This window comes from Saimiri boliviensis, chromosome 13 (assembly GCF_048565385.1).
Source record: "Saimiri boliviensis isolate mSaiBol1 chromosome 13, mSaiBol1.pri, whole genome shotgun sequence".
Classification (NCBI taxonomy): domain Eukaryota; kingdom Metazoa; phylum Chordata; class Mammalia; order Primates; family Cebidae; genus Saimiri; species Saimiri boliviensis.
This window is the reverse complement of record NC_133461.1, coordinates 107,102,361-107,129,295: the sequence shown is the minus strand read 5'-3', so window position 1 is coordinate 107,129,295 and position 26,935 is coordinate 107,102,361. Positions and strand designations below refer to the sequence as shown.

General features: G+C 43.6%; 1 protein-coding gene and 1 long non-coding RNA gene across 2 annotated transcripts in view; one reads left to right on the top strand and one right to left on the bottom strand.

The window, feature by feature from the left end:
- LOC141580885 (uncharacterized) overlaps positions 1-26,935 on the top strand; it is a 135,065-nt gene that overhangs the window by 99,189 nt on the left and 8,941 nt on the right. The gene's annotated exons all lie outside the window — the stretch shown is intronic.
- LOC101047148 (defensin alpha 5) lies at positions 12,417-14,133 on the bottom strand. The gene is made up of 2 exons (XM_003944603.3): positions 13,920-14,133; positions 12,417-12,656 (listed from the first exon to the last, which is right to left on the bottom strand). The coding sequence occupies exons 1-2, from the start codon at positions 14,089-14,091 to the stop codon at positions 12,544-12,546; spliced, it is 285 nt and encodes a 94-aa protein (XP_003944652.1). The 5' UTR covers positions 14,092-14,133; the 3' UTR covers positions 12,417-12,543.

Sequence of the window (26,935 nt, the reverse complement as noted above, 5' to 3'; positions counted from 1 at the left end):
CTTAGCAGGATCCATAACACAACCCGTGAAGTCATCAAGGCGCCAAGCCAATATATGGCACACCTGGAATAGGAAGGTCATCAAAGGGTTTGGAGACAATAAGGGAGCTTCAGATGGTTGCTTCCCTCTCTCCCCTCTCCTCCCAGCCCCCATACTCATTTAAGTACAAATGCTGAAGTCCAAGCCCTATCCATAAAGGCTGTTACTCCTGCACGAGCTTTCAGTGAACAGATGCAACACAGGATGGGTATATTTACCCCCCATTAGCCATCAGGCTCGTGCAGCTTCATGAGAGGTAACAGCCATCACCTGTGATGACCCGTGGTCCTGAGGCTCTTACGTCTGCTCACCGCCCTCCTCTCGTTCACCCCACCCCACCCCCCATCGATGCCAGAGCGTTTTCACTGAAGAGCTATCTGTTTGTGCCAAGGGCTGTTTCTCTTTTGCTCCTCAGTAGCTCCAGTATATTTTCACCTTGAGATGTCCTCAGTCATCAGAGGGGGACCTAGTAGTGCTCACACAGTGTTCGAGGAAAGGGGAACGCCTCCCCTCCTCCCCCCCGCAGCACTGCAGCAGCTCTTCCCTCCCTTCCATCTGTGGGAGGCCCAGCAATTTCACCGTTGGGGGAAGTCGGCGGTGGGCTCATCCCAGCATAGGAAGAAATTAGGGCTGTTTGAGGAACTGGGCCCCAGATGACGGTTTTTAGATTCTGGGACATTAGTAGGTGCCTGCCGGGCCCAGTGGATATGGATGTAGAGGCAAAACTGGAGGGAGTGTGTGTGCACATGGGTAAGATCTGGTGGTTGTGGGAACATCAGCGTCCTGCAGAAGTTACAGCTGGACCAGCCTCCTGCACACAACACACTCCAGTCCATAGGCATTTGCTCAGTAACACGGGAGACAGCATTATTGAGAGAGCTGGTTGGATTTGGGGGTGGTGGTGGTATGCACAGGTCTCTCAAGTCCATAATTTTTGCATAACTTGTAGGGCAGCCTTGTGGTATGACTGAGGCCCTGCGGTTTCCTTACATTAGAGGGTATAATGCAGTTACACGAACACAAATGGGGTTCCCAGCAAAATACCTTTCTATGAAGTCACTTGCAGGGTACTCAACAAAGCATGGGTCAAGAGAGCAGCAATGCAGCGGTCCAGGTACTGGAAGCGACCAGCACCGTGTCCTGGGGATGGCCAGCTTGCTACCCTGTCGCAGTAAGGAGAGGCTGCCTTAGTGGTGACCTCGCCGTCAAGGTGAGATTCCGTGGAGTCCCCTGGCTCTGGTGAGGCTGTTGTTTTCTTGACAACCCCTTGGGTTGGGGTGCTGTGTTCTGAGGCTGTAGCCATCCATGACCCCTGACCGCAATCTGTTTTTCCATGGATTTCTGCAAGTGTAGACTTCCAGTGTAGACATGGTTGAAACTGTTCTCACATACACATGCATTTGCATTTCCAGAGAATATTGAAGCGAGCCTGCACTGGGTTGGAGCTGACTCTCAGTAAGAGCCTTGACACCATCAGGCTGGAGTAAATATTCTGGGGAAGCTGTGGGTGTGAGAGGAGAGAGGCTTCCAGGAGCAGCAAGGATGTTGTCACACATGCTGAAGGTGTCCGGTGGCCCCAGCAAACACAGGGTGTGTGGACCCTGGGCAGGGACCTGGGGACATGGTTTTGACCTGGTAGGGAAGGGCAGTCATGGAATACAGCATGCGTGTTACCCTGGGGCAGGGCGGGGCTGCATTGGGGTGAGTTCTGAGGACTGTCCATCTCCCAGCTCCTCATATTGCAGCGCCCTGTCCCTCTCCTCAGCCCTTTGTCCAGCATCCTGCAGGGAGGGTCCTGGTGCTGCCTGTGCCACACAGAGACTCCCGAACCTGCAGATCTGGGAGAGGCAGGAGCTCCTTTGTTCACCCTTCCCAGCCACCTCTCACAGGCCGTCCATGTGCCTGGTGTTGGCCTCTGCAACAATTTTACAAAAAACTACGAGGGAATAACTCCCTTGAGCTGTTTAAAATATGTCCCTAAATCATTGACTCTTAAACAAAAAAGGAGGTGTACTTGTGTGCTGTTGAACTGAGACCGGGTAACATCTGGACCAGTTGAATTCCCCTGGCTTAGTGCCATGCTGTTTTTCTGGAATCGGGCCTAATGAACTGGTATCTTTCACTTCCTCTCTATTGGATGGTGCTGCAACCTGAATGTTTTTGTCCCTCTGAAATTCGTATGTTGAAATCTTAAACCGTTAGTTGATAGTATTAAGAGGTGGGAGCTTTTGGGAGGTGAGAAGGTCAGGAGGACCCAGGCTTTAGAAGTAGCATTAAGTGTCCTTATAGAAGATGCCCCAGAGAGCTCCCGCTCCGCTCTCACCAGATGAGAATACGGTGAGAAGATGCCATCTATGAGTCAGAAAGTGCCCAAATCTCCTGGCACCTTGATTTGGACTTCTCAGTGAGAAACACATTTCTGTTTTTATAAGCAACTTGGTTTATGGCATTATTTCACTAGCAGTTACAGACTAAGAGTGCTGGTGACTCTGGAGCCCCAGGCGCCATGCATGGAGGAAGCCTGTGTTGCACAGGGAGAGGAACTGAGCCCACCTTCGGGGACCAGCTGGAGAATGCAAAACAACCAGGTTTCTAGGGGAAAAAATTCTGATTTGCAGTGTTTTAAAATTTCTGTTCTTAAAATTGTCCCAGCTGTGGATCGTTTAACAATTATCTCACAAAAAACGCCTCTGTCATAAACCAGCAGGAGCCAACCCCAGCACGTCACACAGTCCCTTCCTTCAGTCTTGCTGGAGCTCCCCGCTGAGCCAGCTCCACCTGCGTCCTGTGCACCAGGGTCTCTGCTGTGAGATCTTTAGATACTAGCAGAACCTCTCCTCTGATACCCCTGGAGGGAGCCGGGCCCCATTGTAAATGTATTAGTGAAGACCTTATTGTGCTGTTTCAATCCTCTAAATTTTGTGGTGGCTTTTTACAAAGCTACAGGTGAACAGGGAGAGAAGTTCTCATTGTTGGGGAGAGAAGTTAGATTTGTGCACTTACTGTATGTAAACTTTTGCCTCTCTAAAATATTGATGGATCTTCTCACTTTGTTTCCGAACTGTAACACAGAAATCCATCGTGGTGGGGAAATGGGTTTGTGGACTTTTTCCAGGGACCAAGTGATCCCTGTCAACTGTTCTCAGGTTAAATTCTTCCTTGGGGAGCAGGGACAGTATGGGACCCAGGCATGGTGCCAACCTCTGCCCTCAGTGACAGACTCGGAGGAGGGCGTGGGACTCGGTTGGCTGTAACAACAGGGAAAAGAGTAAGGATTTTCTCCAGAGGATTAGCTACGGTGGTCATAGAAAGGTGACCACAATTCACATGGCTGTCGCCTGGGGAGACAGCCCAAAGTAAAATCAAGAGAAAGAAAGGGGGTGGGGGGGAAAGTTGAAGACAACCGTGTAATGCATGCTTTGAGTCCTTGGAACAAGTATTTCCTGAAGCCAGAATTCTTCCTCAATTCCAGTATGTAGGAGTCAAAATGTTAACTCAGCTTGTCATGGTTTGACCTTTGAATTCAAGACCCCACTAAGATGCCTGAAAAACATCAAAAATGTCAAACTCAGAGAACCCGAGGCAAAGATGGTGCAGTGCACAAGGACAGGATATGAGAGCAGAGGACAGGGGTCCCGGGTGCAGGCTGGGCATCAGGCTCTCACTGATCAACAGGGAAGGAGGGACGGCTACATGAGAGGCTGGAAGGACAGCGGGTGACGTCAGGCATGGGAAGCTTCATAGTTGATGTTCAGAAGCTGGAGGAGTTCCAGCTGGTGGAAGGATTTAGTGGATGGCCATTGGGTGGAGAGCTGGGGCAAAGGGGAGGGGGTGTCACTGTCATCCAGAAAGAATTGAGAGGTTGGGAGGATGGTCTGCCAGGAAATATTAGAGTGGACTCCTTCCCTTAGTTTCTTTATGAGTTATCTGGCTTTTAGTGGCAAATGAAGAAATACAGAACTTCAGAAAAGGAAACGAGTACTTTTCCAATCCCTTACATGCTGCTTTTGTTTGCAAGCAGAGTTCAGAACAAACAGAAAAACAAGTTTATACTGTTCTTGTAAAATAAAAATTTCACTGAGACTTTTAAGAAATGTCAAGGAAGCGTTTATTGAAGACTGTTGCAATAGGAGTCAAAACACTGTAATACGAAGAGCCGTTGGACTCAACTTTGCTCAAGCAAAGGCAGGAGAATTTTAGCCCTGGGGAAACTAGCAGGATAGTTGTGGAGGTCCTTAGGAGGGAAGTTGGCCAGTGTGATTGGGCCATCTGTGTTTGCTAATTTGTGCTTGTTGGAGTTAGGCTCCTACCCTCCCACAGAGACAGGGCTGCTGTCCTCTTGGGCAATTGCATAGGAATGAGGCATCTGACTTACTCTTTATGATTCCACCGCACGAGTGGTTCGAGGTAGAAAATCTCCTGTATGTCGTCAGTGAACACTGAGCGTTTGTGAACGGTTCTGGGTCTCACTTAAGGCGAGCAAGTCACCCTGGTTGTCTGGAGACCCTCGACACCTCTCCCTGCTTTCTCTGTCCCTAGAGTTTGCAGCTCTTGTTGCCCACCCTGGACTGCAGTAGCAGAAGCTGCAGGTGATGCTCCCAGTGTGCCTTTTTCCACACAGCAGAGCAGGGATGTTCCATCCTCATCAACCCCTTTCCCTTGGACTGATGGATGATTCTCAGCATATCAGCCTGAATTTGACTGCATCCTTCTCTCTGGCAATGTCCGTTCCTGTAAATTCAGTGGAGGTCGGCCCGATCCTGCATATTTCTTACCCTGAAATTAGTCTCTCCATCAAACATTCTACTCTACCCCTTCTTTTAATCTACCCATGTCTTAAATACCTCTATGTTTCACCGTGAAGTCTTTTCTTGGCTCAAAGCCAAAATGGTGTCTGTCTTTCTTCTCAACTCCCGTTGCTTCATGAAACCACATTTTCCCGCAGATGTTTTTCTATATTTTAGCCTTCAATGTTTTTAATTGGCCTTTTTTTTTCCATACTGTCCCAGGAACTTGATATATGGACTGCTTTGCCTCTGTAGGTTTCATTTTTTCCTATACATTTTAGTAATAACTCAATTTTATATCTTAGGTAATATTGGATGTAATTAATTTTATCATAATTAATTTATTGATCTCCTACTATGTGCTAGCCTGTCATCTGGACACTGTGGTGTGACAATGCGCAGAACATGCACTTCCCTTCTAGAGTAGGGAGAGAAATGTTACAGAGAGTGAACGAAGTGTGCAGAATGTGAGATGGTTACAGTTTCACAGTTAGCAATAAAGAGAACAAGTGGGATGGAGATTGCCCAGGAAACCCGCTGCAATTTAGAATTGAGAAATCAGGGAAGACCTCAGTGACAAAGTGAAATTTTAGCGGAGACCCCAGGTCTGGGAAATGAGCCAGGTGGACTTCTGAAATGCAGATGTCCCGGAATGGAGTCAGCCTGGCCCAGCCCACAGTTTGGAAATATGGGGAAAGTTAGTTCAGGGACCACAGGACTTTGAAGCAATGGTAGTTACTGGAAACCAAGGAAGGCTCCTGGCCTTCACAATCTGAATGTGTCCTTCACCATCTAAACGAGAGGAGGGGTGGGATCATGTCTCTGTCAGATCCACAATGTCCCCCTGGGATCTGTATTAGGTTCCCCAGCCATGCAGTGTCTCAGTGGGGCGCCTGGACCCCTGAACTGCCTCTTCAGACAAGCAGAGCCTCGGTCTGGGGCTAAGACCTCCTCAGAATCTCATGGGGTGGACGTGGGGAACACCTGATCCCTTCTCCTGGGCTCTGGGCATTTGTGGTTGGTGTTGGTGGTCACAGCTGTGTCTGGCCCTTGAGATGTTTTAGTCAAGAATGATGAATAACCCACTTGAAATGCTGTCGCTTTCTTTGAAGCCTGCAATCTCTCTGTCCCACTTAAACTCCTGGGAACATTTTACCAGTGACCACCTGCTAAGAGTAGCTATGGCTTGAATATAGGTTTTGGTATGTTGTGTTTCTGATTTCATTTGTTTCAAGCAATCCTTAAATTTTCTTCTTAATTTTTTTATTGACCCATTGGTCATTCAGGAGCATGTTTTCCAAAGTTCCTCTTATTACCTATTTCAAATTTTATTCCACTGTGGTCAGAATAATACTTGACATAATTTTGACACCGTTGATATAATTTTGATTTAAAAATTTGTTGAGCGTTGTTTTGTGGACTAACATATGATCTGTTCTGGAGAATGTTCCATGTGCTGAGAAGAATGTGTATTCTGCATCAGTTGGATGAAATATTCTGTAAATGTCAGTTAGGTCCCTTTGTGCCAGAGTGGAGTTTAACTCTGATTTTTTTTTTTTTTTAATTTTCTGTTTGGATGATCTGTTCTTCACTGAAAATGAGGCATTGAAGTTTTCTGCTATTATTTTGTTGCAGCTTATCCCTTCAGATCCATTTAATATTTGCCTTTGAATGCTCTTTGGATTTTTATATCTTTTTGCTAAATTTACCACTGTATCATTATATAATGACCTTCTTTGCATCTTTTTGAAATTTTTGACTTGAATTCTATTTTGTCTGATATAAATATGGCTATTGTTGCTCTCTTTCGGTTTCCATTTACATGGAATATCTATTTTCACCCCTTCACTTTCAATCTACATGTGTCTTTAAAAATGAAGTAATTTTATTGTGGGGAGCATATAGTTGGATCTTGTTTTTCCATCCATTCAGCCCTGTATGTCTGTAAGTTGAAGAATTTAGTTTATATTTGATGTTATTGCTAGATAAGAACTTTCTATTGCTATTTTATTATTTGTTTTCTGGTTGTTTTACAACTCCTCTCTTCTGTTTCTTTCTTCTTTTATTACTTTCCTCCTTTGTGGCTAAATGATTTTCTCTGGTAGTGCTTTACTTCTTTGCTTTTAAAAAAAAGTGTGTGCATTATAGGATTTTGCTGTGGGGTTAGTATGAAGATTACAACATTTTCATAAGAAGTTACTTTGAACAAATGAAAAGTTAATGTTGATCGCAAAGGAAAAAGAAACAGAGAGAAAAACTTTTAAAACTCTATACTTTACCTCCCTCCCCGCAACATTTAGACTTTTTTTTGGTCTCAATGTACATCTTTTTGTATTTCCTATCTCTTAACAAATTGTTTTAGTTATTATTTTCAACAAATTTGCCTTTAAGTCTTCATACTAGAGATGTGAGAGATCTACGTACCACAATTACAGTATTAGAGTATTCTAAAATTATCTGTATACTTTTACCAGTTAGTGTTTTTTTTTTTTTTTTTTTTTTTTTGAGATGGAGTTTCACTCTTGTTACCCAGGCTGGAGTGCAATGGCATGATCTCGGCTCACCGCAACCTCCGCCTCCTGGGTTCAGGCAATTCTTACCAGTTAGTTTTATAACTTCAGGTGTTTTCTTACTGCATGTTGGCATCCTTTTCTTTCAGACTGAAGAATTTCCTTTTATAATTTTGTAATAAGACAGACAGGTCTGGTAGTGAATTTCTTGCTTTTGTTTGTCAGGGACAACCTTTATCTCTACTCAGTATATGAAAGATAGCTTTGCTGGGTACAGTATTCTTGGTGGGAAAGTCCCCCCAACAACCCACCCTGCCTGCAGCCCTTGGAGCATATCATCCCTCTCCTTCTTTGCCTGCAGGATTTCCACTGAGAAGTTTGTAGCCAGAGGAATTGGAGCTCCTTTATGTGTTGTTTCTTTCTTCTTGCTGCTTTCAGAATCCTCTCTTTGTCTCTGAGAGTTTGATTACAATATTCCTTACAATAGTCTTATTTGTGTTGAATCTGTTTGACAATCTTTGACCTTCCTATACCTAGGTATTTATCTTTCTCTATATTAGGAAAGTTTTCTATTGTTATTTATTTAAGCTTTGTAGCCCTTGCCCTCTCTCAGGTCCTTTTGAAGGCCAGTGACTTAGATTTGCTCTTTTGAGGTCTTTTCTGTATCTTATACGCATTCTTCATTCTTTTCATTTCCTTCTCCCTTTTTTCTCCTCTGACTTGGTATTTTCAAAGAGCCTGCATTTGAGCTTACTGATTTTTTTTTCTTCTTGATCTATTCTGTTACTGAAAGTCTGATAAAGTTTTCTGCCAGGCAATGTATTTCTCAGTTTCAGGATTTCTATTTGGTTTTTAAAAAACTATTTTGATCTCCTGGCTGAATTTTTCTGATAAATTTCTGAATTACTTTTCTGTGTCATCTCAGAGTTTGCTGAATTTCCTAAAAACTGCTGTTTTGAATTCTGGAACATTGCCATCTTCTTAGGATTGGTCACTGGGTCCTTTGTATGTTGGGAAGGTCATCATTTTCTGTTTGCTGTTGTTTCTTATGCAGCATCAGGTACACCTAAGACTGAAGGAAGGGTTACGATGTACCAGGCCTCCACTTCCTCATCTCAGATCTAGACAGTTGTCCCTCTCCTACCTCGTGTGGTAGGGAAAGCAAGTGGTGTGGTGCCTAACACAATGGAGCCAATGAATGGATATTAACCAATATTGCCATGTTTCCTTGGTCCTAAGATGGTAGCTGTCTTATTATTTTTTGTTTCTGTAGCTGAATATCTAAGACTGGGTAACTTATAAAGAAAATAAATTTATTTCTTACAATTGTGAAGGCTGGGAAAACCAAGGTTTAGAGAGTGCTTCTGATGAGGCCCTTCTTGCTAAAGAAATCTCTGCAGTCCCCAGTGGTACAGGGCATCACATGGTGAGGTGGACACACGAGAGCACACCTGGCTTTTAGAACAGACTCACAGCAGACTCACTCGTGTGACAGTCTATTAACATGTTAATTCATGAATGGGTTAATCCATTCAGGGGCATACCGCCCTCAAGACCTCATCACCTCTTAAAGACCCCACCTTTTAATAGTGTTATATTGAGGATTAAGTTTCAACATAAACTTTTGGAGGATATACTCAAATTATACTAATACCAATTACACAATTATAGAAGTTTATCAAAATAAAGCAAGACCACTATCAGATTATATTTACACATAGATGTAAGATGTATCAAAAGTTTCAGAAGCAAGGCTGGACGTGGTGGCTCAAACATGGAATCCCAGCAATTTGGGAGGCCAAGACAGGTGGCTCACCTGAGATAGGGAATTCAATACCAGCTTCGCCAACGTGGTGAAATCCTGTAACTACTAAAAATACAAAAAAAATAGCTGGGTGTGGTTGCATATGCCTGTGGGGGAGGCTGAGGCATCAGAATCACTTGAATCTAAGAGGTGGAGGTTGCAGTCAGCTGAGATCACACCACTGTACTCCGGCCTGGGTGACAGAGTGAGACTCTGTCTTAAAAAACGAAAACAGTTTCAAGCATTTTATCTGTGAAAAACATGATACAAAATATGATAGAAGTAGGATATTATTAAAGTCCTTCTAAAGAACTCGAACAGGATTGAAATACAGAGACTTAGAAGACTGCTCAGTAAAACTGAAGGTCCAGTGCGTGATGGTTAATTTTATGTGTCAACTTGGCTGGCCTGCAGTGTCCCAGATATTTGGTCAAACATTATTCTGGATATTTATGTAAGGATGTATGATTGGACGTGATTAACATTTAAGTCGGTAGACTTTCAGTGAAGTAGATTGTCCTGCATAATATAGGTGGTCCTCATCCAATCAGCTGAAGACTTGACTAAGGCAAAGGTTGACCTTCCCTGAGCAAGAAGGAATTCTGTCAGCAGATAGGCTTCAGACTCGAACTGCAACTTTGACTCGTCCCTGGGCCTTCCGCTTGACAGAATATCCTGCAGATTTTTGACTTGCAAGCTCCTTAGTCACATGAGGCACTTAAAACAAATCCTCTATAAAGACACATTCTTTTGGTTCTGTTTCTCTGGAGAGATACATACTAAGATACCCTGACTAAGAGATACAGTTTAGGTAGACCCTTGATTTGTGTGGTCATCTGAATTTTCTGCAGCAAAGAACAGGAAGATGTGCAGTTAGACCGATCGGGATTGGGACATAAAAATGAAGATGTGTGGGATGGAAAGACGAGGAGATACATGCAAGACATGGATAAAATGAAAGTGAAGTGCCTTTTATCAGACTTTTTTTTTAGGTCCATGCTGAGCCAAGAACTTATATTAACAGTTATAAAAAGTTCCTGTTGCCTGAAGGAAGGGAGAATAACATCTTCTGTCTATCTTGGTTTGCGTCACCTGCTGTCCTCTTGACCAGAGACTTAATGTTCCTTTTAATAGCTTTGGGCCTGAGGAAACATTCATTTTGTTTCTTATTGCAAGTTTTACCCAGGGTAGTAGAGAGTGGGTATTCTCCCCCATGACCTTGGAATCCTACTCCATGGAAGTTATTCATATCCCCTGATCACTAATATAAGACCAGGGTCTTAGCTTCAAGGGAAAACTGGATATTGAAGAGGTCTGCCTGGGAAGGTTAGAGTTGTTTATACTGTAGCTGTTCTGGACCCAGCAGCAGAGCCCCTAACAAACGCCAACATTGTAGTTGATATTTACATAAAGGCTGATGAGAAACAGGAGATATCTTTTAAAATTCTTGTAAAAATAGGACCCATTGGCCAGGTACAGTGGCTCACGCTTGTAATCCCAGCACGTTTGGAGGCCAAGATGGGCAGATCTTTTGAGGTTAGGAGTTCAAGACCAGCCTGGGCCAACAAGGTGAAACCCCATCTCTACTAAAAATACCAAAATTAGCCAGGTGCAGTGGCAAGTGCCTGTAGTCCCAGCTACTCAGTAGGCTGAGGGAGGAGAATCACTTGAACCCGGGAGGCAGAAGTTACAGTGAGCCAAGATTGTGCCACTGCACTCCAGTCTGGAGGACAGAGGAAGACGCCGTGTCAAAGATGTGTGCGCGCGCACACACACACACACACACACACACACACACACAGACACACACACACACACACACAGACACACACACACACACACACACACACACACACACACACACACACACACAGAATACATCAAAAAGAAAGCACAGAGACCAAACAATTAGTCAATTTTAGCTGTGAGTAAAGCATTTAAATAGAGGAACATCACAATGACTTTTAGGCAACGAGGTGAGACTTGGAAAATCCTTCCCTTTCACCCTACACGCCAACCTGACCTAAGTTCACAAACTTTGTACATTATCTTCTCAAAAGACAGACTTGTATATAGCATCTGTGGTCTCTCCACTCCCCATTCTGGCTCCTGCTGCCAGGACGCCTCGTCTCTTGGGTGGTGCATGAGAATGCTTGCCCTCCTCTCTCATGCTCTCTTGCTGGCCCTGCAGTTCCAGGACCAGGTGTGATGGCAAGAGTGGAAGAGAGTCTGCTCAGAAGGGGTGCTGAGGCAGAGAACCAGCCCCTACCGTCTATCTCCCAGTGACATGGAGAGCTCTCACCAAGGACCATCAGGCAAGGAAAGGCAGCACCAGCCTGCACGAGCTTGGTAGGTTCTTTAATACGGGAAGGACTTCTGTGCACAGAGAAAAATATCACCACTGTTTACACTACATTTAAACCAGTTCTTGAGTATTAAATGTTGCTACAAAGGTAGTTATTGAAATTATCTTCATCTACATTGATGCAATACATTTATCATGCCTGATTGTTTCTAAACACATCTAACACCTTAAGGAATAGATAACCATGCCCGGACATGGTGGCTCGTGCTCGTGATCCCAGCACTTTCGGAGGCCAAGGCGGGCGAATCATGAGGTCAGGAGATCTAGACTACTTTTTAAAGTTAAAGGACAAATAAACATAGCCCATTAGATCTATCTTTCTGTTGAGCCGACAACCACTTTTTGCCTCTTATCACAGTAACTTCTATTTTTGGGGTATCATTAGGAATGCACTGAATTTTTAAAGTTCAAACTATTCCAATTAACACATATCTTGCTAGGCACAGTGGCTCAAGCATGTAATCCGAGCACTTTGAGGAGGGCATATCCCTTAAGCTCAGGAGTTCACTACCAACCTGGCAACATGGTGAAACCCTGACTCTACAAAAAATACAAAATGTTAGCAGGGTGTGGTGGCACATGCCTGTAGTCCCAGCTACTCAAGAGGCTGAGGTTGAAGGATAACTTGAACACAAGAGGTCAAGCCTGCAGTGAGCCGAGATTGCACCACTGTATTCCAGCTTCGGTGGCAACATGAGACACTATCTCAAACAACAACAACAAACCCAATTATATTCATTTCTGCTATTTTGTTATTGCTCTGTGATGTTCAAATTGTGCATCATTGGAGTGCAAACGCCAGTTAACTTGATGTGGATCAGAATTCTCTATACAAAGAAACCATACAAACCACCGCATAAAAAGCAAGAAGAAAAAAAGAAAAGAAAATTAAAAAGGTCAAGCACCCTAAGTTTAATGCTAGAACTTTATTTTGGAGTGAGAAATTTAGAAAGACACAAGGTACACAGAGTAAAATGTTTTTCTTTTTCCAGGACCTTGGATGGAATCTTGCACTGCTTTGGTTTCTATCTAGGGAGCTCAGCGACAGCAGAGCCTGTAGCTGCGGCCACCCTGGGTGCACCTCCCGGTGTGGGACTCGGGGTAATCGCAACAGCCGCTTCGGCAATAGCAGACGGCTCTCGCCCGAGAACCTGTGGAAAGAAGAGAGGGTCAGACACAGTGAGGGAGAGGGGAGAAAGGACAGGCAGAGCCAGACTAACTGCAGTAGTCTAAATAAGAGACACAAGACCAGTCATGTGAAGATGGAGAAATTCATGTCTTTGACGTAAATGACAAGAAATCTTACTAGCTATGTGTTAGTCATGCAAGATCATCGTTTTTCCCCATCTGAGTCTATCTAGCACATGTCTATTACTTGCTCTCTGATCCAACAACCTACCTCTCAACCTCAGGGTTACCTACTCTGCCTTCTGCCTCATCCATACCTCTCATCTTGACCTCCATGTGTGACCTCCATGGCCTAACAAGGCTCCTGATGCAACTGGATCAATCTTTGAGATGCTGTATTGTGCATGCCCATGTCATGGGCTCAAATACTTTGGTGCTCTAAGAGTCTTTGAAGACCTTTCAAATTCAAATTCCTTATTCTCTCTTTTTTGTTTTTTTCTTGAGATGAAGTTTCACTCTTGTTACCCAGGCTGGAGTGCAATGGAGTGATGATCTCGGCTCACCGCAACCTCCGCCTCCTGGGTTCAGGCAATTCTCCTGCCTCAGCCTCCTGAGTAGCTGGGATTACAGGCACACGCCACTATGCCCAGCTAATTTTTTGTATTTTTAGTAGAGATGGGGTTTCACCATGTTGACCAGGATGGTCTCGATCTCTTGACCTCGTGATCCACCCGCCTCAGCCTCTCAAAGTGCTGGGATTACAGGCGTGAGCCACCGCGCCCGGCCCCCTTATTCTCTTTTTTATTAACATTTTACTTATTTACTTATTTTAATTGACAAATAATAATTGTCTATATGTATGAGACACGATGTTTGGATCTAAGTATGTATTGTAGATTTAATCAAGCTTATTAGCCTACATCAAAACACACCCATAGGTTCCTCTCTACGTTCTAAAATCTTCTCCAATGGACGAAGTAAAATATTCTCTCTATAACCAAGTCTACCCATTTAGACCCACAAAGAGCTAGTCATTGTAGTTCTTTCTATCCTAAAAGTAGTAAATGTCACAGAAATATCTTGGAACTACACATCTTTGAAGAAAGAAAATCTTTTAAATGTATTTGGTTCTCACTATTTAATTTATAGATGAGAAAACCAAGGTCCAGGAAGATTAAGTAAAGTCACTCCAGTGAGGTAGACCGTTCCATACTTGACCCCAGCACCTGTCTCCTCCAGTCCTTTCTTTCTAGATTCTGCAAATCTGTGAGATTGATGTCTCCTACCCGAGGCCATAAAAGCAGAGAGTCCATTTCCTGCAAAGGAGACTGTAACGTCCTTGTGGTCTTCCTCAGACGGGTACTGGGTTACAGCCTCATCAGCTGCTGTCTGGAGTGACTCCGCCTGGGCCTGCAGGGCCACCAGGAGAATGGCAGCAAGGATGGCAAGGGTCCTCATGGCTGGGGTCACCTGGAGGAGGGAGAGCAGGAGCGGATGTGTGGGGAGTGAGGAGTTGGCCTGGATTTATAGCTCTGCTGGGCGAAGGGCTGAGACAGAAGCTACAGTCAGCGGAGGTGGGCATGTGATTGGGAGGGGAAGGGCCACCTTTGCCCCCAAGGTCTCTTTGATGCCCTTCTTTGTCCCAGCTTTCAGCACCGCTTGAGTCTGTGTGCTTAGTGCCTGTTCTTGATCCAAGCTGTTGATGATGATAAGGACACTACTATCATGTTCTGTTTCCCATCTGCTTGAGTATTTACTTTATGTTCAAAAAAGAAAAACAGTGCTTTCATTCAATAAGTTTGGTGATTAAATGCCTCTTGTTTTCTGAAGATGGTCCCTGGTACCCTCTGGATGACTCTCTGGGGTCAGACTCGGGTCCCAATGGAGCAGAGAGTTAATTCATTGAAGGATTCAAAGATATTACTAACCTCATGTAGCAGGCTTTTGAGATCTTGAGGTGAGTAGTCGCCTGCTGGGGCCAGTGTGGAGAGGACAACGAGCTTGTCAGGCTATGGGGGAAATGAGTTCAGGAGAATAGTAGGCCACGTTGATCAGATTAAAAGCAAAATTCAGATTTATTTCAAGACGTCAGTGTGATCTGAGTGCATTATGTAAAATGTGTACCAGGTACTTCTCTCCACTTTGAGGAATACCAAAATAATGTAGACACCTAAAGCCCCCTTCTGAGATCTTTGATTTTTCTTTAGTTATAGAAGATTTTAAATCATGAGCAAGGAACGACATTCAAAAGATATAAGAAGTAATGAGCTCCCATTCCTACCCCCAGGCCTTCAGCTCTGACCCAGGAAGCCATCATTATTAACAGTTATACATAGTACTCTGCACTTTGCTTTATTTACCTGTATCATGTGTACTTTATATATCAAAACACATGGAATGCTATTAAAAATTTTAATAGCCTTATGCTATTCCAGGGTTTGTATATGCCAAAACTTATTTTTTTCTATTGATAAAATATTACAAAATTGTTACAATTTGGTTATTCTTAAGCTTTTACAGTAACAAGTAAAGTTCCAGTGATTATGTTAGTATATGTTCTCTTACCTATAAGGATAAGGTATATAGAACTAGAATTGCTGGGTCAAAGAATGCATCTTCAGCCAGGATGGTAGTTCTAGCTACTTGAGGGGCTGAAGTGGGAGGATCATCTGAGCCCAGGAGTTCGATACAAGCCTGACAGCATAGTGAGACCCCTTTCTCTTCAAAAAAAAAAAAAAAAAAAAAAGAGAGACAGAGACTATATCTTATACATTTTGAAGATATTACTGCATACTTCTATAATATTACCACATTTGATCCAAATCTTTTGGTGCTCAGTAGGCCCTTGGTGGTGGGGGGGGGGGGCTCTGCATTTGAATTTTCATTTAATTTTTTAAAAATTTATTTATTTTTAATTGAAAATAATTTTTGTGTATATTTATAGGGTACGATGTGATGTTTAGATTGATATCCACATAGTCGAAATACCTGATCAAGCTAATTAAGATAGCCATCACCTCACCAATTTAACTAATTTATTTTATTTTATTTTATTTTGAGACAGAGTCTCACTCTGCCACCCAGGCTGAAGTGCAATGGCGTGGTCTCAGGTCACTTCAACCTCTGCCCCCTGGGTTCAAGCGATTCTCCTGCCTCAGCCTCCCAAGGCTGGGGCTACAGGCATATGCCACCATGCCTGGCTAAGTTTTGTATTTTTAGTAGAGACAGGGTTTCACTGCATTGGCCAGGCTGGTCTCAAACTCCTGACCTTGTGATCTGCCTGCCTCAGCTTCCCAAAGTGCTGGGATTACAGTCATCAGACCATGCCCAGCCTCCAACTTAATTTTTTTTTTTAGAAGAATTACACATCAATTCCTCTAGCAGTTTGAAATACACAATAGATTACTATTAACTGTGGTCACCCTGCAGTGTCAGAGATCACTAAGACTTACTCTCAGGCATAACTGAAACTTTGTATCCTTGGCTCAACACCTTCCCTTTTCCTATCCTTCCCTCTCACCCACCTCCAGCTTCTGATAACCACCTTTGTACTCTGGTTCCTTAAAATCAACATTTTCACATTCCATATATAAGTGATATCATATCGTATTTGTCTTTCTGTGCCTGGTTTATTTTATTTAGCACATCGTTCTCTGTTTCCATCCACATTATCATGATTGAAGAATTCCCTTCTTTTCTAAGGCGGCATAGTGTACCAACTTGCATATATACCCTATTTCCTTCATCCATTCATCCACTGATGAACATTTAGGCTGATTCCGTCTCTTGCTTATTTTGAGTAATGCTGCAAAGGACATGGGAGAGCAGGTGCTTCTTTGATGCAGTGATTTCAATGTCTTTGGAGATATACCCAGAAGAGGGATTGCTGGATCATATGGTAATTCTATTTTTAGTGCTTTGAGGAACCTCCATATTATTTTGCAAAATGGCTATACTAATTTGCATTTCCACCAATGGTGTACAAGGGTTTTTTTTCTTTATATCCTCACCAACAGGTATTATTTGTCTATTTTTTTAAAAGCCATTCTGACAGATGATTACCACAGTGTGCATTCATTTGCATTTCTCTGATAATTAGTGATGTTGAATATGTTTTCATATATCTGTGGGCCAGATGCATTGCCCATTTTTAAATTGAGATATTGTTTACTTCTTATTGAGTAGTCTGAGTTTCTTACCTATTTGAGATGTTAGCCCCTTATCAGATATATGGTTTGCAAATACTTTCTCCTAGTCCTTGGGCCATCTCTGCGCTTCATTTCCTTTCTGTGCAGAAGTTTTTTAGTTGATGTAACCTCCTTTGTCTATTTTTGCTTTTGTTGTCTGTGCTTTTGGAGTCCTGTCCTAGAAATAACTGATCAGAGAAATGTCATAAAGATTTTCCCTCATGTTTTCTTCAAGTAGATTTACAATTTCAGATCCTTTATGTAAATTTTTAATCCATTTTGAGTTTTGTGTACAGTGTGGGTTAAGTGTCCAATTTCATTCTTCTGCTTGTGGATATCTAGTTTTCCTTACACCTTTCATTGAAGAAAAAGTCCTTTCCCCATTGTGTGTTCATGGCATCTGTTGAAGATCAAATGACCATAAATACCTGGGTTTAGTCTGGGGCTTTCTACTCCTTTCCTTTGGTTATTGTGTCTTTTTATGCCAGACCATGTTGTTTGGCTTATAATAACTTTATAATACCTTTTAAAATCAGAGAGCGTGATGCCTGTAGCTTCGTTAGTTTTGCTCAAGACTTCTTTAGTGAGTCTGGGCCAATTCTGATTTCATACCAGTTTTAGTAGTCTTTTAATTTCCATGAAAAATTGCATTGGAATTTTGTTGGGAATCTACAGATCAATTTGGGTAGTACAGGCATTTTACTAATAGTCCTTATTCGAATCCATGAACTCAAGATATCTTTCCATTTATTTGTGTCTTCTTCACTTTTATTCATCAGTATTTATAGTTTTCAGTGTACAGATCTTTTACCTTTTTTGTTAAATTTACTTCTAAGAATTTCATTTTTGAGAGCTATTATAAATGGGATTGTGTGGGCTTCTAAACTCTTTGTGCCAGTCCAAACTCCTGTCTTTATTTTTTGTGACTCCTACAAAATTATAGAGCATCAAGTCATGCTATTGCTTTGAGGGAGAAGAATAGATGCCAGACCCTTAGAATACAGTGGAGAGCTTGAGGTGTTTGATATGTATATCAGTTTCTTCTTTCCTTGCAGAGAAACGAATATAGTGTATCTCTCACTTACTCTGCCTTACGAAAAGGAGAGGATCTCAAGCAGATCTGTAACGTCTATAATATTTATTTGACTTAGTGAATTAACAGGGAGATTGGGAGGGACTGAACTTCCTGCATCAGTGATTCAACCTTTCATGGCCCTCGTTTTGCTCTGGTGGCCATTTAGCACCACGTTTTAAACTATCTATATTCATACCGCTTCTCTATTTCTCACTAGACGGTGCTGAGTTTGCAGATAGCATTCCACAATTGCTTCCCAGCCTACGTCTCTCTGGCATTGTCTCTCTGAATCTTTAGCAATGATTCAAGAAACAATTTGGGACATTTTTATTCCAGTTCTAACCATTCTCCATGAATTCTCTCACGTGTTTGATCACCCAGAGTCCTCATCAATTAGAGAAATTGACATCTTCAGTCTCTCTTCTTCCTTCTCGGACCCCAAAATTAATTGGGTGAGCAGAAAATCTGAAAAGAGAAATTGGTGGTTTAAAAGCCACTGTTCAGACCCTGTGGTGTGACAGGTAGAGCTGAGCACTGCCCCAGCCGGAAGATGCCCGGTGGCCCATCTTCTCAGGAGCTGTCAGCAGCCCATTGCTCAGCCTTGGAAAAACTCTGCTGCCAATCATCATGTTTCTCACTTACTTCTGGCAGAAGTATTTCTAGAGAACTCCACCGGGCTGGGCATGGTGGCTCACGCCTGTAATCCTAGCACTTTGGGAAGCTGAGGTGGGCAGATGATTTCGGGTTAGGAGGTCGAGCCCAGCCTGACCAACATGGTGAAACTCCTTCTCTACTAAAAGTACAAAAATTAACCGGATGTGGTAGCAGGTGCCGGTAGTCCCAGCTACTCAGGAGGGTGAGACACAAGAATCACTTGAACCCAGACAGCAGAGGTTGCAGTGACGTGAGATCATGCCACTGTACTCTAGCCTCGGCAACAGAGTGAGACTCAGTCTCAAAAAAAGAAAAAAAAAGAAAACTTCACTGACATTATGGAAAATAATTTCAGTTTATTAATGTGTTTGTAAATAATCATTTAGAAGAAAATACCTTTCCCGTTCCTTTTTTTCTTTAACTGCAGCAAGGTCCCCATTATGTATTGTCCTCTTGACTTCGAAAACCTGCTATCATATAAAATAAAGCCTGAAGAACTGAAGAACTATTTTTCTTGTCCTTTACTCTGAGTCCAATCTTACCTGTTCTATACTCGGGACAGGACAAAAACAGGATTTCCATCCATAATATGGACATTCACTCTTAGAAGGCAGGTACTTCCCTGACTGATGATTTAATTATTTAACACAGGAATTAACTGTGTCAAAAAGTAGGGGGCAAGGGAATTGGCCTGAAAGAAAATACTTAAGATACTACAGAACTTGGTTTTATAATAGAGGTTTTGTATTCCAGGATATTCTAAGGGACAGGTAATGCTTAGACATGACCATGTTCATTACTGGTTAACAGTCAAGCAGATGGAAGACTGGGAGAGAGATAGGGGCCTTCATGAACACGAAGAACAGGTGTTTCAGTGCAGCTGCTGGATTGGAGAATTGTCAAAGGTCTGAAGTATCACCCAAAGGATGTCTCTATCTCACAGCCACACAGGTTTGGGGTAGCTTGTTGCCCTGGGATGTTGCTTTCTCCAGCTAGCACAGAGCTGGGGTCTTTTCACTCATCTAGCTACACAGGCTCCTTTGGTCCCTTGAGGGACATTGACCTCTAGAAGGCTCACAGCCCTGCAGAGCCTTATCCTTCTCTGGACCCTTTTGGAGAAAGCGCAAAAGGTTCTAGCCTTGGAGCAACCTGGGACAGAGGACCCAGATGTAGCTGTCCCCTTTGCAGGGATGAAAACTCTGCATTATGGGCTTCAGGTAATAGAGCAGGCAATGTGCTGTCTGCTGGGAGCTGAAGTCTCCATGGTGCCACCAACTCGCTGTGGGATCATTAGTGAATGACTTCACCTATCATGGCCTCTGTCTTTCAACTGTAAATTGGGGGCAATAGAGCCTCTCCAGCGGGGGACCTTGGTGCAAAAATTTCGTTCCATGGCCTGTGCATGTTAATCTGAGTAGCTTTAGCCTCAGAGACTAAACCAGGTCTCTTCGAGTTTGGAGTCTGCACTTCAGAGTGTGTGTGTATGTGTGTGTGCATGCATGTACCCGTGTGTATGTTTGTATGTGTGGAAGCATGTGCATGCATATGTAGTGAGGGGGGTGTGTTGTGAGGTGGAAAATGGGGATGTATGTGTTGTATGTCTCCGTGTCTGAAAGGTTGTGTGCAGGGAGGGAGGATTGTGTGATATAAATGACAGAAAACATGAAAGGAAGAACCAGATCTTGAATGGCTGGTAGGTGGTCACTTACAATCTCTTTATTCTGCTCTAACAGGACCTGTGAGATATGTTTCTGTGAGCAGACACAGTCCTCCTCTGGGCCGCTCTGATCTGATTTCCTATAGCCCCAAACCCAGCACTGTGCCCAATACGCTGCTTCACCTTCCTCAAGGTCACTGGGTGAGGCACCTGCAGCTGCAGACCCCCATTTTGCCACTGAGCATCACTCTGGGACCTGTATCCTCAGTAATACCTGCTATGGGCTCAGCTGTCCTTGAATTTTGTTAATTGAGACCCAAATCCGGTCAAGATTCCATTTGAAGACCTAGAAATGAACAATTTAGTCTCTACCTGGCACCTTATCGTCTATCTCCAAAACACGAGTTTTCATGGTAAGCTCAGTGTATTTGGTCCCTTGAGGGACGTTGACCTCTAGAAGGCTCACAGCCCTGCAGAGCCTTAGCCTTCTTTCCCTTGTTTTTTTTTCTTACTTTTTTGTTTCTGTTGTCCTGGTCATTTTCATAGCGAGGTCAGTGCTGCACTTTCTACCCTGAGGAGCTAGACCTCAGGGTAGAAATGTCTACTTGTCCAGTTCTATTCAAGACCAGGACAAAAACAGGATTTCCATCCATAATGTAGACATTCACTCTTAGAAGGCATGTACTCCCCTGATCGATGCTTTAGTCATTTAACATAGGAATTAACTTAACTGTGCTAAAAAGTAGGGGGAAAGGGAACTGGCCTGGAAGAAAATACTTAAGATACCTACAGAATCTGGTTTTACACTAGAGGTTTTGAATTCCAGGATATTCCAGGGGATGAATGATGCTTAGACATGACCATGTTTATTGCTATTAACAGTCAAGCAGAGGGGAGACAGGGAGAGAGATAGGGGCCTTCATGAGCACGAGGACCTCCAGCTCCTCCAAGTGGGCACCTACAGCCCAGTTTTGCACCACGGGATGCACCTTCCTCACTTGTTCAAAGGCTGCTGGACACCAATTGCAAGAGAACAGCTGCGGGGGCATCCCATGTATCCACAAAAGTAGTTTCTCTTAAGGAGGATGGGTAGCTCATTGCCCTGTCTTAAAGAGGCACTGCTTTTGTGGATGCACGGGTCACGTGTGGTAATTCCCTTATTTGTTCCTTCCTGGAGAATCGTGGAAATTAGTGCCTGTCAGGACTCAGTACCCAGGAGTTGCGTCTTGAAAATGGTTGGGAAAGAGTCTGGCTAGACCAGGGACACTGACCAGCTCTGGAAAAGGGGTGCCCAGAGGCAGTGCTGATGAACGCTGTAAAGCAGAGCTGCCATCTTGTCCTGGCTGTGAGGAAAGTGGACGTTCTTTGGGAAACTGCTCATGCGGGAGGGTCTATCAATGCAGATGTGAAAATGAAACCCGGCCTCTGACATGTTAGGTAATGATGCAGGAGAGATGCGTCATCTGGACCACACATCAGCAGGCTACCGTCCTTCCCGGGAGGCAGGGGCCCTGGAGGGGGTGGGGGAGAAGGTGGGTGCACACTTAATCAGAGAGGGTGTCCGGCTGAGGAAGCCGGAGTTTTGGTAGAAGAGTAATTTACCACGTTGGTGAACTGTGACTGCCCTCTGGGGCTCCAGACATTGACACAGTTTGGAAGAGTTTGTCTTGTGGCAACCATTGTGCTTTGTGCACTAGCTCTGAGCTGTATCTGGAGAACAGACTTGACTAATGTTCATCTCTCACTATTCATACTTAATGCCTCATTTGAAGGGGATGGATGTGAGACGGCAAGTGCGTGAGGATTTCGTGAAGGAGAGGTTGTGCTGCTGGCAGTGGTGTGCCTCGGGACCCCTGGGAAGAGGGCATGTTTAAACAGTACCCCTTCCCATCAGAGTGAGATGTGGACACGTCTGCAGAAATCTGACCTGCAGACCCGGACTCAGTGACATGGATGAATGCACCGTCACACCATTGCAGTGATACAAGTGGGCTAGGGATGGCCACTGGCTGCTGTCAGCCGGCCAAAGACAAGCAGTCTGTCTGTCCACACATTTATTCCCTTAAGATTGTACAACAGAGGTTCTAAGTTAATACACTTGTGGATAATTAACATGGTTGAGAGAATGATTTTAAGACCGGTAAAAGCTTTAGGTTCCTGGGGCGCAGAGTAAATGCTATTAACAAGTAATTTCCCTTTCATCTTCCCCGGAGAGACCACCCAGGACAAAATTAACATGAGTCAACAGAGTGGAGACAAATGAGTGTGGGCTAAGGCCTTTCATCAGCCTCTATCTCTTTCTAACTTAAATAATGGACGAGCTTGCTGCCTTCGGCCTGCCCCAGTAAAACCTTTCGGCCTTCCAAATGGTTTGAGACTAATCTATAACTTTCCCTAATATATCTTTAATATTTTCCGTAATATTTTGCCAACCACCCCAAGTGATTCTCAACATCAGAGGCTGTTGGATAAGGTGTTCTCACCAAAGAATTTTCTCTTGTTCAGGATTCTGCCGGTGCTCTGAGCTGGTGAGCCATGGAAACCCTGTATGTTGGCATCTGGATGAGCCAGCTCAGGATACCACAACAAATTTCCATAGACCGGGTGGCTAAAACAACAGGAATGTATGTGCCCACCATGCTGGGGACTGGAACTCTGAAGGTGTTAGCAGGGCTGACGTCTTCTGAAGTCTCTCTCCTTGGCTTTTGGACAGTGTCTTCTGCATCCTCACGTGGTCTGCCTGCATGTGGCTGTGTCCTCACTTCTTACAAGAACGCCAGTCAGGCTGGGTTTAGTGCTCCCTCTCCTTACCTCATTTTAACTTAAATACTTCTTCGAAGACTCTCCAAATTCTGTTTGTTATTGGCATAGGCAGGACTGTCTGGAGATGTATGATGGTGGTGAGCGGTCTGTGGCAGGTGTGAGTGCTGATATTCTATACTGTGTAAATAACAGACTCTCCACATTCTGAGGTACTGAGGGTTAAGTCTTTGACAAGTGAATTTGGGGGCGACATAGTTCAGCCCCTAATAGCATCCTCTGAAAAAAGCCCGGTGGCTGTTGTAAACCTTGGGGGAAGTTGAGGACAGAGGTGGCCAAATCCAGATTTCGTACCTGCAAACCCTGATAAGAACTTGAGATTTTAAGTGGGAAATTGACTACAGTAGACCAAAATATCAGCAGGAGCCCAGTTACAAGGGGGCTGTGGAAGGCCAGGTGAGAGGACAATGTGGTTTGCACCAGGTGCTGGCAGCGCAGAGGGTAAGAAGTGGCTCCGTTCGGAATTTGTCTTGAAGGTACATGGCAACAGCAGTTGTTGATGTAAGAATATGGAATAGGATATCTGAAGAATATTTTTATTTTTTACCCTGAACAATACAGAGACAGTGGTCCCCTTTTCTGAGATGACAGCACCTGTATGTGTGTGTGGCTCGTGCAAGCTGGGGAGATGTATAATGAAAAGTCTTGTGTCAGACACTAGGGGTGAGATACCTGTCAGAGATCCAGTGGACATGCCAGGAAAATGTGTTCTGGAGTCTGGAGTTCAGCTGGGTGGGTGGAGCTAACATATAAATGAGGAGTCCTTCCGAAATTGACGGCATTTAGTGCTGTAGGTTTGGAAAAGATGACATGGAGAATGGGTATTCTAAAAGAGGATTAAAATTTAAATAATACAGGGTGGTTGCCAGAATGAATTACAGGAAATTCGAATAATACTGAGTAATTGCATGAATTAATTACATGGACTTTGGGGTTAAAAATTCAATATTCAAAGACAATGTAGAGCCTGGAGAAATGCTGACAGACTGTTTCTAAAAGCAGCGTGGCTGAGAAAGCCTTAGGTGGCTGTTATTTGTTGCCTAGCTATCTGCCCGTGCCCGTGGGATGAACTGCACACATTGACACCTTTCAAGGCCTCCATCTCTGCACTACTCTGCACTATCCCCAGCAGAGTCTTTTCTTGGGAAGCCCATGTCAGGACTCTAACTCCTAGAATCCTTTGCAAATTAACCCTTCCGGGTGAGGCTAAGTTAGATCCTGGAAACCGACTCACTGGAAGGCAGAAAGGAGGCTATTTTTCCGGTTTTTCCAGTCTGTCGCTTTATGTAACAGCCTCCTTTTGTCTTTAAGGAAGGATACAGCAGAGAGGTAAGTGTCCTGTCCCTGAGTGGATTAGAACACTGTTTTGCTGTTATGCAAACTGGGTGGAGGTGATCAGGGAGGGACAGCGAAATAGCAGGAGCTACACCCTGGTGCCCTAAACTTCTTGCCAGCTCAAGCTCCACAAGGGATCTGAGCTCCTCCCTAGGCCTCTAAGGGAAATTGCCAGAGCAGGGTGTCAACCTACTCACGAAGAATTTAGAAGACCTCAGGGGTTAACCCATGCAAGTTTCCTGAGACTCAGAGGCTCAGAAAAGTGGGCTGACCTGACAGCATGCAGTTCCTAGGAAGAGAGGCATGGGAGGGATGTGGTGAAGAATTGTGGTAGATCCCAGCTCGGCCATGTGCTGACGCTGAGATGTTCAGTAAGTTGCATAACTTCTCTGAGCCTCTGTTTCCACCTTCTCTAAAGAGGAATAAAGTAAGTTATTATATAACAATAGCACCCACCTCACAGGATTGTCTCAAGCATAAAAAGGGTGAGAACAGTGAAATTCTGAGCTCTGTTCTTGGCACACATGTGGCAGCCAAGCAGTGTGTTGTTTTGAGTGGCCTCTGAGGTCTTTTCAGTCCGAGCCCAGTGTTCATATGCACACCACCTGCTCATGGCTGCCTAGGCAGAGGGCTGAGCTGGTTCCTGTCTTAGTCTTGTTTAGATCTAACATCCAAGGGCAGGACTCACTGGAGTTGTATAATGTATGATGTATAATGGTGGTAAGCTGTCTGTTGTATAATGTATAATGGTGGTAAGCTGTCTGTGGCAGGTGTGAGTGCTGATATTCTATATTGTGTAAATAACAGTTTACTTTGTCACCTTATGATGTGACCACCAGTAGTGGAAGGAAGAGGTGTGAGTAGAACCCTAGCATGGATTCTAAGATTTTGACTTGGGGTTGGAGGAGTTCATGTAGTTCACATAACTTTAGCACATCTTTATTATGAATAAAATATCATAGTTCTTAGTTGGATTAAGAATGATGCTGGCTGGGCACGGTGGCTCATGCCTGTAATCCTAGCACTTTGGGAGGCCGAGGCAGGCAGATCATGAGGTCAAGAGGTTGAGACCAGCCTGGCCAACATGGTAAAACACCGTCTCTACTAAAAATACAAAAATTAGCTGGGTGTGGTGGCAGGCACCTGTAGTCCCAGCGAATAGTGAGGCTGAGGCAGGAGAATCACTTGAACCCAGGAGGCAGAGATGGCAGTCATGTGAGATCATACCATTGCACTATGCACTATAGCCTGGGCAAGAAAGCAAGGCTCTTTCTAAAAAAGAAAAAAAAGAGAGAGAGAGAAAAATGATGCAACAGAAAAGGAATGCATTATCTCTGCTTTTGATTTATTTGGTATTTCCATTAACACCTTTACTCTCTAAAAACCTAAAGAAATAAACCATTCAGGATATCGGAACTTTTTGGATAGATGAAGGTCTAAGAATTTAATTTCAAATTTATTTGAAACTTTATGAAAAACTTTCCTGGATGGATTAATAATTTTATTTCAATTTCTTCTTAACCAGATGCCATTACAAGTGAATTCAACTTTTTCTTGCACAATGAAATAATTCTTTATAATTTTACATAATTCTTCTATTGATACACAGTGCTATGTAGTTTTAAATGGTCTCATAATATTTACCCTTTTGAACTCCTACATCTGTTCTGCATTTTTTTCTATTTCTTTCCTCATGATCAGGCTTATAGACTTCACCTGCCTCAAGCAGAGAAGATGAACATCTCCTTAAAACTGTTACTGAAAATGTGACTTGAGAAGATTAATCCACAACTTAAAATTATTGTAAAGGCCAGTTTTAGGTCTCTGTTGGCCGAGCCGACACATACATTTACCAGCTTGCTTTTCTTCTATGCCTTTCCAGGCACCTGCACCATATTCCACATGAAACACCCGGAGATATTATAAAGCATGATCATATCTTTTATTTCCCTTACTCATTGAAAAACACCAGTAACAGATGCTTTCCCCCTTGTACAGAGGAGGAAACAAGTTCAGAGAGCTGAAGTGACTTGCCTGAGATCTGACAGCAATTAGAAATCAGCTCTCTGGACCCTGTGCATGCTGGAAGGCTGTCAGAGAGAGCCTGTGCCAGGTATTTTCATTGACTGACCTAAACTGTGAGAAAGTACCTTGAATGGTTGGCTTTGTCATTTATTCATGTTTTTATTCATTTCTAAAACACATGATGATAATCTGGCTGCTTCACACCAGAGAGTTTTTGAGAGCGGCCTGTTTTGCCTTCTCTGGCAGCTCAGGGAGGGGAAGGAAAGAGACGAGCAGCCGTGAGCAATGTGCACAGGACCTATTATACCTGCCGTATCCGTGCATTTCTTTGTCTACTTTTGTCATCTTCCTCTTTTTCTTATGGATTTGTAATTTCCTCCTGATAAAGAACAAGTGATATCAACCTCTTTCTGATATATAAATTGCAGATTTCCTTTTCTTGGTTTCATTTACAATTCTAATGTGTGTGTGTGTCTGTGTTTTATAAAGAAGTTTGTGAAGTTTTATGTGGTCCAAGTCATCAGTATTTTGTGGATTATGTGACATTCT